Source organism: Ambystoma mexicanum, chromosome 1p (genome assembly GCF_040938575.1).
Source record: "Ambystoma mexicanum isolate Mex_15411 chromosome 1p, UKY_AmexF1_1, whole genome shotgun sequence".
Lineage (NCBI taxonomy): Eukaryota > Metazoa > Chordata > Amphibia > Caudata > Ambystomatidae > Ambystoma > Ambystoma mexicanum.
This window is the reverse complement of record NC_090921.1, coordinates 994,333,835-994,349,208: the sequence shown is the minus strand read 5'-3', so window position 1 is coordinate 994,349,208 and position 15,374 is coordinate 994,333,835. Positions and strand designations below refer to the sequence as shown.

The following is a 15,374-nucleotide window of genomic DNA, read 5'->3' as shown; positions in this document are numbered from 1 at the left end:
CCTCTGGAGGATCAGGCAAACATATCCTGTGGGAAGGATTTGGATGATTTATTATGTAAATGGAGAAACCCAGGTTGAAAAGACTCTGAATTGTCCTTTCACTAATCTGAACTGCCAGCTTTTGTGATGATGTCTGATGAGCTTGTCATTCAGCTACAGGTATTTGTAAAACCTTTTCTGAAACTGTTTTGCCTCCATGGCCACACGCTTGATGAGAGGTCACACTGTGACATATGGTGTAGAATGAGTTCCAAAGATAATAATTGTATATTCGTAGTGGTCATCTTCCACCAAAAATCATGTAAACCTCCTGTACTTACACGTAACTGTTGTATAGGAATAGGTCTGTTGATAGTCTTTTGACGGACAGATTGATGCTACAAATAAAAAGGAAACCTCTGTGAATGATATTTTAAAAAAATGTTTTATGTATCTGTTCACAATTTGTCCAAATAAAGTTTGTCATAGTGTTAGTCCAGTTTTAGATAAAAAGAAATCACAAGTTCAAGATTGGATACCTTTTTCTGGGGCAAACTGAAAATATGCTGGGCTGGAATAATACCAGACCTGTTAAAGTCTCCTAGATCCTCCTCGTCAGATTCTAAAAAGAAAAGGGAGAGTAATTAAGTTAAATCCAAGGCTCACACGCAAGGAATGCAGTGATGTGATCATCTTATCAAACAATACATGTATACGACAAAACCTTTGGCTTGCATACAGAGCAGATGAGAATATTGCACTGTTTAAAAGATGAGGGCATAAAAAAAATAATTACGTTACAGTTTCAATGCATGTGTTTTTCATAGCTAAAGCAGTAGAGTCCTTTGTGTGGTAGACATTTGAGAAATAATTTTTAAAGCAGAGCCTAGTGATTTGAAAATATGGATATTTCTGTTCATGGTAAACCTGTCCGAGTGCAGGGTTTTAAAGGGCAGAGGAAGCATGTTTTATAATGCATTGATTTCACAGATTAAATTGCACTGCTGAAAATATGTGCATCAAAGTTGATTTTTAAAATCATGGCTGCTTATTCTGAAGGCCCAATATTGGCCACCTGCAGATATTCTACTCTGTAATAATATTTTACAAAAAGCACATTATACTGCTGTGCCAATCAACTTTCCAGTTTCTTAGGTCTGGGGTAGGTAGGTAGGTGCTGTGGAACCTCCGTTTTAGCAAGGGAGTATTATTACTAGTATCTACGTGAGCCCGAGGGATACATCTGCAGTGCTCACATGGTATGCTGCCTAATGGGCTAGGCTTCAAAGTTCACTATAGTGAGACATGAAATACAGGTTTCTGTTCAATTCTGTTTTGTTAGGCTGAGTGTATTCGAAAGCTTGATTTCGATTGTTGTTCTTTGTCTTGTATTTGGGAGATCTCCTTTTAGTATCCAAAACGGGCAGGTCCTTTAGTGTGTGCCAATGCTGCGTGATGTGGTGTCCCACTGGTCATTCTTGTTTATGGTTTGAGATGGTTTGTCTCTGTACATTCACTCCTTTGCACAGTTCCTGGAAAATGTCCCTTGCATAGTTTCCTTGTGGGCATTCTTTGCATTGGATAAGGTAAACCATGTTGCATGATTTGCAGTTTGCTTTTGTGGGGATGTTCTAGCCGATTCGATGCAGACAAGTTTTCAGGTTTCCTAATATGATTGGTGTGTTCCTGGTCTCATTTGTTCTGGATCCAAGGAAAAAGCACTTCACACAGGGGGTGTTGTTGAGCAGCCACAAAATGGCCGCACATCTTTGAGCCTCAGAGTAAACCTCTGTTGTGCTAATAAATTAACCCGCTTCCTGACATCGGTGCCTCAGTCTGTAAGCAAGAAATGGTGTTGAAGTATTGTTGTGGAGAGAAAAGGATGCAGGCCCTTTAAGGAGAGACAAAGGGAAAGGGGCGAGGTGGGAAGCGGGGAACGGCAGTTGGTAGATAATAAAGGAAGAGTGAAGACTTATATCGAGTCGGCGTCTTATTTCAGGCCCACACTGGCCCATAACAACTGGCGACGAGTAAGGAGGAACCCTGCCGCGTAGGAAGCGAGGGACGCAAGCAGACAGCAGCCGGAGTCGAGGAGGGATCCGGCGCTGCCAGCAGTATGTGGAAAATTGAAGCAGGTGAGGAGGTCCAGTAACACGCGCCAGAAGGTAGCGGGAGGAGACGGAGGAGTGCAGCGAGGGGCGGAATCACAGAGGGACCCAACGCCCCCCTGCAGCAGTGAGGAGACGTGCAACATAGCCGGCAAAGACACCGGACATGCCGTCGTAAAACAGAGGAGCGGAACGACGGAAACCCGAAAGCATCAGAGGAGGTGGCCCAGCAGCACGAGAGGACGACGGCAAGCCACGTGCGCACAGGTACGGAAACTGGGAGGACCCGGCACGGGAGGAAAGGGCACAGAGCAACTGCAACAGCCCAGACAAAGCGAGGAAGCAAAGGCACACGTTAGTGCCAGCCATAAGCCACTTGAAAACGAGGAAGCTAAAACACGCATTAGTGCCAGCCATAAACCACTTGAAAGCGAGGAAGCAAAGGCACACATTAGTGCCAGCCATAAACCACTTGAAAGCGAGGAAGCAAAGGCACACATCAGTGCCAGCCATAAGCCACTTGAAAGCGAGGAAGCGAAAGCACACGTTAGTGCCATCCATAAGCCACTTGAAATCGAGGAAGCACAGAGACGCGCTGGTGCCAACCAAACACACTTGAACACGAGGACTGAGACAGGCACCATCAACCATGTCACAATCGGGGAGTGCAGCGGTAGATACCACAGCGCCCGCCATACCAGGAGTAACGCCCACCAACCCGGTATCCTTCCTACACCCCCCGATCCCATTCTCTCTAGAACCCTAAGAGAATCAAGGACAGAGATGGCAGGAGTGGATGGACGAGGTCGAAGAATTTATGAGGGCAGTAGGAAACCAAGACGCACCAAACAAGCTAGACATCTTCACAAATCTGGTGGGGAAAGACATAAAGAGCGTCATCAAGACCATTCCGCCAGCAGAGAGGACAACATATCAAAAACTTGTCGAAGCTATCAACAGCTGCCTAGTAGTCGTTCCAAACAGGGACTATGAACGCTACATCTTCAATCAGTGCACGTAGATGCCGCAAGACACAATCGGACAATTCATATTACGCTTGCGAAGGAAAATCACGTACTGCGACTTTGCTAACTGCAACGACGACAAAGCTATTCGCCTAAGGGTCATCGAAAGATGTCTGTTGTCAATATTCCGCAAACACCTACTGAAGAAGCCCCTGCCCTTGAAAGAGATAGCCAAGCTAGCCAGAGTGTACGAAAGGGTGGACATCCAAGCCGCCCACATAGAGAACCCGAAAAAGCTGGATTCCATTGCAGCCATCACCAGCAGCCAACCAGGCCGCCAACCTGGCAACACGTACAGGCAAGACCAGTGGAACGCCACGAGATGTACGTCACAAGAGAGGCAATACTATCTGTGCGGCTTTGAATTCCCCCACAAGGGCCAGTGCCCCGCCATTGGCCAAATGTGTATGAGGTGCGGCCAAGAGAACCACTTCCAGAGCATGTGCTGGGAGAAAGCACCCCTACTACCAGCATACTGGCCTCCCAGCCAACAAACAGTGAGGCGCTTTGAGACACCAATACCTTTCAATCCACGCCCATACCCTGAACGAGAGTACGCCAAGACCGCCACCAACCCCAGACCCGCTGCCAATGCGGGGTTCATCAGAGCGGTAGAAAACTTACAAGTAGAACAGGTGAATGAGACCTACACCAACCAAGAACAAATATACCATATGCAGTCCTACCCGGAGGAAGAATTCCAGAGGGAGAGTGTCACCAGGGACCCCTACGAGAGCCTGCCACTCGAAGAGCAACCACCAGAACAGGAACAATACGCAGAATATCACAGATACAGCAGAGAGTATGTCTGTCTCATCTCGGAAGCCTCTAATGACAGCACTGCACCCCGGGTGACAGTCCAATAAGGGGGAATCGACACCCCGTTCCTAGTAGACCCTGGAGCCACCGTCAATGTCATAAGCCAACTAACATACCAACGCCTTGCTGACAAGTTCCCACTACAACCATCAAACGCCCACATCTTCCAATGGGGCACAGCGCAAAAACTGACGTCCAAAGGACAGTTCGCATGTGACCTCCTCCACAGGGGCAAGAGAGTCCAGGCGATGATGCACGTCATTCACAGCCCAGCTACAAGAAGGTGTCTACTCAGCCACAAAACCGCTTTTGCTTTACACCTCATCGACATCCACTGTGACGAGTCGGAAGCAATCCAAGGACTCCCGCCCAACTCCCAACTGATACAGGCCACCGACCAGAAAGCCCTGGACATTGAAATACTGAAAACCACCTATCCAGCCCTAATCGAAGGAGTGGGCAAATTGAAGGACAATGTAATCAAGCTACACATTGACCCATTGGTACGACCAGTGCCGCAATACCCCAGGCGGATAGTGTTTCACCTACAAGCAAAAGTCACCCATGAACTGCAGACACTACTGAACAATGACATCATAGAGCGACAGGGCCTATGCCGTGGGTGTCCCAACTTGTAGTCGTCCCCAAAGCAGACGGACGACTCCGCCTCTGTGTTGACATGAGGATCCCCAATACAGCTATTTAATGGGAGAGACATCCAGGCCTGAACATTGAAGACCTGTTAATAAGGCTCAACCAACCCACCAAATTCTCAGTGTGATCTCAACCAAGGCTACCACCAGCTAGTCATTGATCCCGAGTCGAGACCCATCACAACATTCACTACCCACGAAGGCCTATTTCGCTACAAATGGCTGAACTTCGGCATCTCATCTGCGGCCGAAGTTTTCCAAGAAACAATCCACAGATGAATCAGTCCGGTCACCAACGCATTCAATTACAGCGATGACATCCTCATATTCGGTGTCACCCAAGACCAACACGACGGAGCTTTACACCATGTCTGCCGCATCCTCCAAGACGCTGGACTCCCTCTCAATAGCCAGAAATGCGAGATCAATACCGACACCCTATGCTTCTTCGGCCACATTTTCTCAGACCAAGGCATCAAAGCCGATCCGGACAAAATCCGTGCCATAACAAACTTACCCAACCCAAAGGACACAAGATCAAGCATGATTTATTTCTGGCAGGGCAACATTTCTAAACCTAAGTCGACTATTTAATGTCCTGGCACGTATATCCCCAGAGGCAAACGCAGTTGTGGTAGCCATAGATGCCCATATTTGACATGGTTTCATGGTCCTTTCTATTTGCAGTACTAGAGAAAAGTGTGATGGGGAATGTCTTTATAAGCTACATTAAATTACTGTATACACATCCATGGCCGTTGTCCGCTCAAACTGTACCCAATCCGCCTCATTTGAACTCGGTAGGGGAACCCGAAGGGGATGTCCCCTATAGCCTCTGCTGTTTGCCCTGGTCATAGAACCAATGGCTGATTTTGATTTGATCCCGGCACCGATCTAGCGGTATCCGAATAGCAGGTGCTCCGGAGCTTATCTCACTTTATGCAGACAATGTGCTACTATGTATTGGAGACCCACCACACAATTTAGATCCAATAATGCAAGACATTAGCTGTATTGATACATATTCCGGATTTGCAATAAATTATAGTAAGTCGTAAATTTTCCCCCGACAAACAATACTCCCCATCTCCAAACTCTGTCCCACTAGGGTGGGCCCCGGATAGGCTGAAATACTTAGGAGTGATGGTGTCTAGAACTAAAGAAACCCTTATTGCAGATACACCTCTCTTCAAGGTTATGCCGAGGCGAAGATGCATGCCTGGGCCCGTGTATCTGTGTCCTTAGCTGGGAGAATGGCCTTAATAAAGATGCTGTTAGTACCTAAAATGATGTATGCATTTATGAATGTACCTATCTGGCCGGGGAAAACATTTTAAAATAAACTTCATGGAAACATGTCTGTTTTTGGGGCATGCAGGGGTGGTACAGAGAAAATGGCTTGATATGGCCTTGCCATATGCTGTGGGGGGATTCAATGGGCCTAATATGGAGGTATACTGGCTAGCAGCCCAAGCTCAACAGGCTACACACTGGTACACTGTAGATACACCCCCACTGCACGTTAAGTTGGAGCGAAAAGCATTTGGTGGGTCGGAACTAATGATGCTAATACTTGACAGACCTTATAAAGATGACTGCCAATAGGATGCGGTGCAGTGTACGTTGGAAGCAAATATTTGTCCGATTAAAGGTTGGGGCCCCGTATTATTGTTGGCTCCCACTGTGGATTTATCCCCAGCAACCTTTCCTGAAAGACTTGGCGATTTAACAAAGATGGGAACACAAGGGGTATCGTACTATTGGGGACATGTTTTCAGAGGGTGAATATATGTCGCTAGATTACTGTAAAAACACTCAAGTAATTTCGCTGATGGACATACTACAATGTTACAGAATCTGAGCCGCAGTACATAATAAATGGCCTAATTACCCAAGAGAGCCCCTGGAAACTAAAATATTAGCATGCATCGCCAACTTAGCGGGCTGCCGCAACGTATTGTTTACCCTATATAAGGAGGTTCTGGCATAGTCTCCCAGAGGACTGGATCAGTCACGAAAGAGAAACGGAATGCAGAGTTAAATGTGACAGTAACAGATATGCAATGGTCAAAAATGTGTACATTTACTACAGCAGTGTCTATGAATATGCGCTTAAAGCTGATTCAATACAATATATTGCATATGTTGCACTATACGCCCCATAGACTCCCCAAAATATATCCAGACTGTGACGGGCAATGCCTGAGATTTAGAGCACAAGATGCGGGCATATTACGCTTGCTATGGAGTTGTCTGGCCGTAGGACATTATTGGAACTCAACATACACTGCATTGTCTAGCATGATGGGTAGACAGATACCGGGGTCTCCATTGTGAGCTATGTTTGGTCTGTGGCAAGGAGCGATGGACAAAAAACTATGAGCCCTCCTGAATAGCGGATGTGTGGTTGCAAAGGGGTGCATACTAAAGAAATGGGAATCCCATAATGCACCGTCCTTTAGTCAATGGCTTAAGGAATTAACATGGTTTGTGAGGCACAGTATATACTGAGACTGTCACACGTGTCCAGACCGAAGGATATCTGGGGTGAATTTAGAGACTACCTGGCTAAAGATATAACCTAGGGAAAAACAATAGCACTTTGGTGGTGAAAGTGAGAAAATGAAATGCTGGTTGTGCTTATGTATCAAATACTCTGTTAAATTTATTTGCTGTTCAACTTTAACTGTATGGTTATGTAATGCCGAATTTAAATAAAAGTGTTAAAAAAAGAAAATGCCTTTCACAGCCTGTAAGTGGTAAAGAGGTCAAACGTTTGGGCTTTTTGCACCATGCGGGATCACCTCGAGTGTTCCCCTATGTACCTTGAAGTTGGAGCACTTTCTGTTGCCTTTGCAAAAAAGGCTCGTGGTTAAACACAAAGCAAATGTTTTGAATCAACAGCAGTACTGAGATGGCGCAGTTGTTCAATGTACTGGAAATACAGGATCTATGTGTTTGTCAGAGTAGGCAGGGACTATCAAATGGGATGGGCCTGTCCACAAATAAACAAGATTGATGGGAGGAGACCAGCTGCTTTTTGTTGCAATATTCTCCTGCTACAATTGTACTCTTCCAAATAGACTCTAAACGAAGTTGCAGTATGCCCCAGCCAACCCCCTTCACCAGCTAATTGTTTCTGCAAAATCCACACGTTCAAAGAATGAGTTTTGCAGTCCTGGGCCACCACAATCTCTCGCACCCAGAAATATAAAAATTAGGCTACTGCAGAGAAAAGTTGCAGCAGAAAAATAAAGCTGAATTAAGACATCCTGCAAGAAGTAATTGGTGCCTAAAAATGTGAGCAACGCGGTTAGAGGCCCATGTGTTCTAGAGGCCCTCTGAGGCTGGGGAAAATGAAAAAACATTGCAGCTTGGGCCAAGGCTTCTATAGTCTATGCCTCTATGGTATTCTGGGCTGTTTGATTGGACCATTGCTACCAAGGGCTAAAACTGCACTTTTAAAGCGCATTGCGTACCTTCGACTGAAACGGAGGCGGGCAGGGCACGGTGAGATACTGGAAGCTCAAGACTCTGCTGTGAATCATATTTTATAATAAGCAACACCAGACCCTTCCCAGTCTCCTTCCCTTTTGAGAGAGAGGCTGTAGATCAGTTTGTTTGCTTCGTCCTTGAATGTATGTGTGATTCTTTGAGATATCGTTATTTCTATATTAAGCATTTGAATGTTGTCTGAAATATTAAAGGCATTTTGTTTTTGGGGAATCCTGGATTGGGATTCTTCGAAAGTGAAAAGGCTTGCATGCAGTGCAGTTTGAAATACTCCTCTGTACCCCAGCCAAGTGACATTGTCCCCTTCTCGCCAGCGCTTGCCATATTGTACTTTAATTGCTAATTTTGGAAGACTTTCCTTTTGCCTTCCGAGATGGGTAACGCGGTTGATGTTGTTGGAATGCACGGCATATCCGGAGTCCCAGAAGTGTAACACACATGTTCTCCAGTAATAGGATACCTTACACAAAGGCTGGGCTTTAGGACAGTACCACATTATATAAGGTGGAACGCCTTCTTCGCAGTGCTTCTTCAAATATAGGACTGATTCTTCAGTACAGAAGGATATTGCTCTCACAGCAGTCATTAGAAGCCGGTCCTTAACTTCAACACAAATGGTGGATCTAGCAGCTTTGCCTAAACATACTCCCATCGCTGATGTCCCACCAACCTTTAAAGTGCTGGTTGGTTCTATGCCATCAAGTATTCATGTTGTTCGTCTATCGTTTCTTAATCTTTGTATTTGCTGTAACATAAGGCGATCTAAGGGAGTGGTCTTCAAACTGTGGGGCTGGACCCCCAATCGGTGGCCGGAAGGATGACCAGGGGCTCTTCAAAAAGGGAGCACGTTGACTGCTTTCAATAGAAACTATAAACCGATATGGCATCTGGGGACGGGCGGGAGCCCGGCAACACTATTTTTCTCAAAGGCAGGCTCAAGAAGAATATCTTTACTCCAGAGGACAGAACAGGAGGGCCACTGTAAATATTGAATACCAGTGTTCTAAGGTGTGGATATTGCAGCTTACTTGAAGTGTTTAGATTAGTGAAGCCATATGAAGAGTTTGTATCTTTTCAAGGGTTGCTAAGAATGATCGCCTTGAAGGAGAGAGATGCCCCCTTCTGTTGAGGTGAGGGAGTGATGGTGGTCAGTCAAAATGTCGAGAAAAAAAAGTCGAAAGACAAAAATGTCGAGGAAAAAAAATATCGAAAAAAAAGGTCAAATGTATTCTTTTTTTATTTATATGTATTTTTTGGGTTCAGTAAGTAAAAAAAAAAAGGGGTAAAATAAAAGAAAATAGAAAAAAGGGGGTTTGGGGGGAACCCCCCCATTTCGAAAAGAAAAACGTATTGAAAAAGAAAGGTAGAAAAAGGTCAGGCGCGCACTCTGGTTCCAAGTCATTTAATCCTGATGTAAGTAACAGGGTTGAATCCCAACACAGTTCAAAAAATAACGGGGCTGAATCCCAGATGCAAATAGTCCCAACAATGTTCAAAAATTACCAGGGTTAAATCCCAACTGCTACAGTTCCAAAGCACAATCGTTAGTTCTACTCCTCTAAGTACTTTCAAGTCTCAAACTCTCATCAGGGAGGCTGTGTTAGCTGTGTTCCTTTTCAGGTGTTGCTAATTACTTTTTTCAATTTCAGTCTCAAAGGATTCTGGTTATTGTAGTGATGGCACAAGTGTTTTATTCAGGAGACCAGGAACCAACTCCCCTCCAAACACAAATCTTACCCACAATTGGGGTACAACTCCCCTCCAAACACATCTTACCCACAATTGGGGATAAGATTTGTGTTTGGAGGGGAGTTGGTTCCTGGTCTCCTGAATGAAACACTTGTGCCATCACTACAATAACCAGAATCCTTTGAGACTGAAATTGAAAAGAAGTAATTAGCAACACCTGAAAAGGAACACAGCTAACACAGCCTCCCTGATGAGAGTTTGAGACTTGAAAGTACTTGGAGGAGTAGAACTAACTATTGTGCTTTGGAACTGTAGCAGTTGGGATTTAAACCTGGTAATTTTTGAACATTGTTGGGACTATTTGCATCTGGGATTCAGCCCTGTTATTATTTTTTGAACTGTGTTGGGATTCAACCCTGTTATTACTTACATCAGGATTAAATGACTTGGAACCAGAGTGCGCGCCTGACCTTCTTTTTCTACGTATTGAAAAAGAAATTCAACTTTTTTATTCTCGACATTTTCTTTTCTACATTTTGGCTTCCGACATTTTTGTTTTCGACCAAATGACTATAAACTGGGAGTGATATCCTGCACAATTGGCTTGTGTGTTCTGGTTACTGAGTCTTGGGACCTGGCGCATGAGTGATGCGGTTTGAGGGTCCTTTAGGGATTTTGAACCTGGAGGGCGGTTCCAGGTAGATAAAAAAAAAAAAAAAGTATTGGAACAGCTTCTCTAAAAAGGGTTGTCTATAGCACCTGCCAGTCGCATTCTGAGTCTTCCCCAACGTTTCCAAAAGGTTTTAGATTAAATTAGAGGGAAGGTGATATTCACAGGAAATCTCCATTTCCACGTTTTGTACACATTGGTGGGTGGTGTGAGAAGGTCCAATGCGGCTGAGGACTTCTGCCTCTAGTACTCTCCATCCTGGCTTCTTTTATCATGCTTACTGAATTTACACCTTCAAATATTCCAAGGTACCCTCCATTTACAGTGTGTTCTGTACTAAAGACTCCTCCCTTAATTCAGTGAATACGCTTCAGGATGCAATTTGAGTTTGGCTGAAGTTAAGGAAATGCCATGTTGTAGTGTTGTTTCTATGGTGTTTGTTCTTCTTTTGAGCCATTTTTGCCAATTGTAGATTTTTAAAAAAAGTTATATTTAACAGGGTTGTTTTATCTTGACCCTGCTACTCTGATTAAAGGGAGCTTTGATAAGCTTTGCAACCAACCCTACCCTACACAACCCTACTCTCCCATACTACTCCGGTGTTGTAGTAGGCAGCAGATGTTCTCCCAGCCAAGAAAACAAGGTTCTCTTGTTGCTTGCCATTATTTAAGGAATTCCCCCCGTAAGGGTAGCACCGGTACTAGGTATGGCGTTTTAACATTGCAAACTCGGAAAAACCCACTGTTTCTGCCTGATGTTTGAAATCTCCTTTTCAAAGCAAGTCTGGAGGCTGTGTGGTGCGTCCATGGCAAATTTATGTTTTCCAGTAATAGAAAGAAAATGACTTTTTAAATAAGTCTGAGAACTAATAAATCATATCATTGAAAGTTAGTGAATGAGCAAATAAAACTGGAAAACAAGTACATTTTCACATAATCGTAGCACGAACCCTGTTGGAAGGGCATGTCCACCAGTACATTTCTACTGATACCTGTAAGCAGTACTCTTTGTCTGCCAGGTCATGACACCATGCCTGGTATTGGATCAGAGCTTTGTTAATGATCTGTTCATTATACGACTGTCTCAAATACGATGTGGATTTTGATGGTGTGGTTTGGCACATCTGTGGTGTGACTCAATTAGAATGCCAGAAGTTGCTTTTCAATGAATTTTGGATGAGTAGTGATGGCACATATGGTCAGCGAACAGACCACATCCTTTGGGTTTTGAGAGAAATGTTTAGGGCAGAAGGAGTGAGTATGCTTTGTGAGAGGTCTTTTGGTTCTTGCATAAAACGGCTGCCCTTTGCTTTTATCACACTTGGACTGACCCGATGTCTTCCTCCTAACAGGTTTCCCATTCAGTGCATGCAACCTGGCAAAAGAATAAACGAAGGGTGTCTTAGTCCACAAGCACCCAGCATGGCCTGTCCCAGATTCAGCTGATGCACCTGCAGTCCAGCCAGCTCCTTGACATAAACCTGGAATAGGATGGTCTCGGCCCTTGCTTGATGCTACGCAGGAAGTGAAGAAAAAAAGCTCCTCCCACCCTCACCAAGTAGTCGCGATGGCCCTGTCCCGTGTGGGTATAAACAGCGAGTATGGTGACCTTGACTGGGACGCAGATGCCGGTGAGCGGGCCCGCCTCCTGCAGAGCCCCAATGTTGAGAGTGCTCCCAAGGTTGGGCGGGAGCAGAGCACAACCTCCACTCTGGGCGCCATCTTCATTGTGGTGAATGCAGCTCTCGGAGCTGGGCTCCTCAACTTCCCAGCAGCCTTTTGCACTGCAGGTGGCGTGGCGGCAGGCATCACCCTGCAGATGGTGAGTGGCATTCCTATCCAAAGGGCACATTGCATTTGGCTGCTACTCTGTAATTTAAAGGAATGAGGTTCGGGTTGTACTTGCTCCTCTACGATTCATTTTCTGACGGCTGTACTTTGGGTATGCCTTAAGGAATAATGGTTTAGGGTGATTTGATCGAAAACATTTGGCTGAAGGACAATTCCTTGCATTTTATTTTTTGACAGGTTGATTTTGCCTCATATATATGCAGGGGTAGACCCCTGCAGCCTCTGCCCTTAACTCCCCTACTTTAATTATTTCCCTAAACTCCCCCCCACCCCACATATGCGGCAACATTTGTCCAAAAAATTCTGCGACGAATTCCCAAAAATAATTGCGCGCCTTATCCTTCTCTGTCCCTGAAGGAAAAGTTGCACATTTTAACCTAAATTATGTGAATTGCAGCGTACTTTGGACAGTTGAAACTTTCTTCTTTTTATGATTGCATCAGACTTTTGTTAGCACAATGTATTATTCAAAGATACACCATACAGGAAGTGACTTTGTCATCATTTGTTTGTTATGGTTTCTCAATGGCAGCTGCTTTCTTTTTTCCAAAGGCAGGCACACACTGCTTCCAGGCTGTGCCTTCACAAACCAGCACAATGGTATTGATGAGTTCCATATTGAAATGGAGTGAACACAGTGGTCGAAGTGGGCAGGAGCGGCTGGGAGCAGTGCTCCTCTACATTTAAAAAAAATGTTTTACTGTTCCTTTATTTCTATTTAAAAATAAACCATTCCAGATAAAATAAAAGTGTAAGAAGAAGTTGAAACTTGCACGTCAGTGCACTGTACTGAGCATTCCCTTAAACAGCAGGTGTGTTTGTTTGGGGGTTTGGATTGCGCGTGGGAGGGGGTGTGGCGATGGGCTTTGTGGGGAGTGATGGCAGGTCAGCAGGGAAAATAGTTCCACTACTTCTTTTCGTGCACTTAGACCACTGGGTGAACCCTTGGTTTTGGTGAGGTTATTGATAGAGTAAGGTTTGGTGTGCGAGTGCACAGAGGTCGGGATCAGATCCTAGCAAGTGTCCCCCTGCTGTAAAAGGTCAGTAAGCAGAAATAAGGCTTATTTTTGACCTGGTAGCAGAGTGTCCCACAACTGACCTCATGTTAGTTAAGTTGGCCTTGGAGAAATTTAGGCTGAGTACTGGGTTTGAGATATGGGGTTTGATGCCAGGCAAATACTTTATTTTGTAGTTATGTTTCATCTTAACGTGGCATTCGTCAATTTCTGGAGGCGGCATCTGCAGAATGAATCTGTTTCCAATCATTCTACCCATAGATACCCATGTGTATGGTTCCACACCCTGGATGAGCATGGCCCGGGAAGCTGTGCTTCCGGTTGTGCAATTGTAGCAGCATAGGAAAGTGGGAAGCAGAATCAACATTTTGCATTTGAGAGGACAATATTTGCTGGTTGTAGTTCCTCGCTTGCCAGAGGCAGCACAATAGAACATGTTGTGAACTTCCAGTTGAAGTCGAAGATGCACAAACTACGGTAATCGGCATTCATTTCTAATAAAGATGATATCTATGCCTAGGTTTCCTTTGTGGTTCTGCCCCGCGGCCATACTGGATATCGAACACACACGTGTGAGTACGGCTGCCCTATTGTACAATGAAAACAGTAATTAAATGTGTCTCTGGTCTTCCAGGCCCTATTTCTCGCAGCATCCTAAGCTCCTATACTTGCTTGGTCTCATTCCGGCCGGTTGTATTCAATTTGGGCAGAATTGAAACTAATGTGAAATATTGGACTTTTGCTGAATGTAGTTTAAAATGTCAGCCATTGATTAAGGATAGCATTCTGATAGCTCCTGGAGATAATTCATGAAATCTTGGAAATGTTAATTTAGAACCGTGTTGCACACATCTTCTCCACCTATGCTTGAGAATTGAAGAGACACATTTTATTTAACACACATATGTAGTAATTATGATCCACCCAGATTTATAGGCTATGAAAAACATGTTGATTGCTTTTAGGCCAATGTATCTAGAAGACGATGCCGTACTTTGTGCTTCACCATTGATTAACACTGGGGTGGTTGCATGGGCCAATCAGGTTTCTCTGAGCGTGGGCTGCATCTACTAGACTTGTGTAAGCCTGCATTACGAACAAACCATTAGATTCTCTCTCCCTGCTCCCCCTCTCTTGTTCCCTGCACTACATGCCTCTGGCTACTGCCACATTACTCTGCCAAGCTTCATGGGAACAGACTTTGAAGATTTGTTTTCTTGGACCAGTTTTTGCTCTCTGCAGGAACCTCTTTATCTTAATAAAAGCCATTGGCTTCAGATATGTTCTCCGTGCTATTGGCAATAATAATCTAGGCGGCGCGCTGGCTGGCTGGTACAGTGCTGGTGGTCCCGCTGATGACCTTGGCTTTGCTTAGGCTGTGGGTCATTAGTACCCAACATTCCCACCTCTCCCGGCTCTTCTGGCCATTTTCATCAAGTTAAAGGCGAAACTCTAAGCAGAATTAGCTTAAAAAATGTTTTTTCATAACGGTTTGAAGTCTTGTTTATACACCAGACCACACATTTAGATTTGTTAGACATTAACAGGGAATTGAAGATTTGAATACATATGAAACACACTGTGAAAAAGTGAGTAGCAGCAGTCCTTTGTACGGACTTGTATTTGTTTTTTTAGGAATTGAGTAGTTTTTTGTTTTCATAGATGTCGCAAACAGTACTGTCACCAGTCGTACAGAGAGGAGACGTATCAGCTACTTTTAATATCTTAAAACAGGTAAAACAAATAAAAAAATAAATGGGGAGCCAAAATACGCTCAACCAAACGTGGAGGGCAGCTCACACTCAAAGAGCCTGCCCCCTGCTTTCACCCATACAGCTGGACAGATATGCTCCACTTAGCAGTACCAGCAGAGCAATGCCACAGGAGGGAGCTCCACAAATGTATGGTAAACATGTATCTCTTAATTTACACATAACCTGTCCAGCTCTATCAGAGGTTTCTCCTAGGAAGGTTCTTCCTGAGAGTGCTCGCAGTTTGCACCCTCCTTTGGTCTTCCTGCTTCAATCTTTCCGTTTAGAGCTCTCCCAGGTC

General features: G+C 44.7%; 1 protein-coding gene across 1 annotated transcript in view; it reads left to right on the top strand.

Annotated features, from left to right (window-relative positions):
- Positions 1-15,374, top strand: part of SLC38A7 (solute carrier family 38 member 7) — a 220,110-nt gene that overhangs the window by 30,834 nt on the left and 173,902 nt on the right. The window contains exon 2 of the mRNA XM_069654672.1: positions 11,808-12,277. Coding sequence (XP_069510773.1) covers positions 12,023-12,277 — 255 coding nt within the window. The 5' untranslated portion in view covers positions 11,808-12,022. The remainder of the gene's footprint in view (positions 1-11,807; positions 12,278-15,374) is intronic.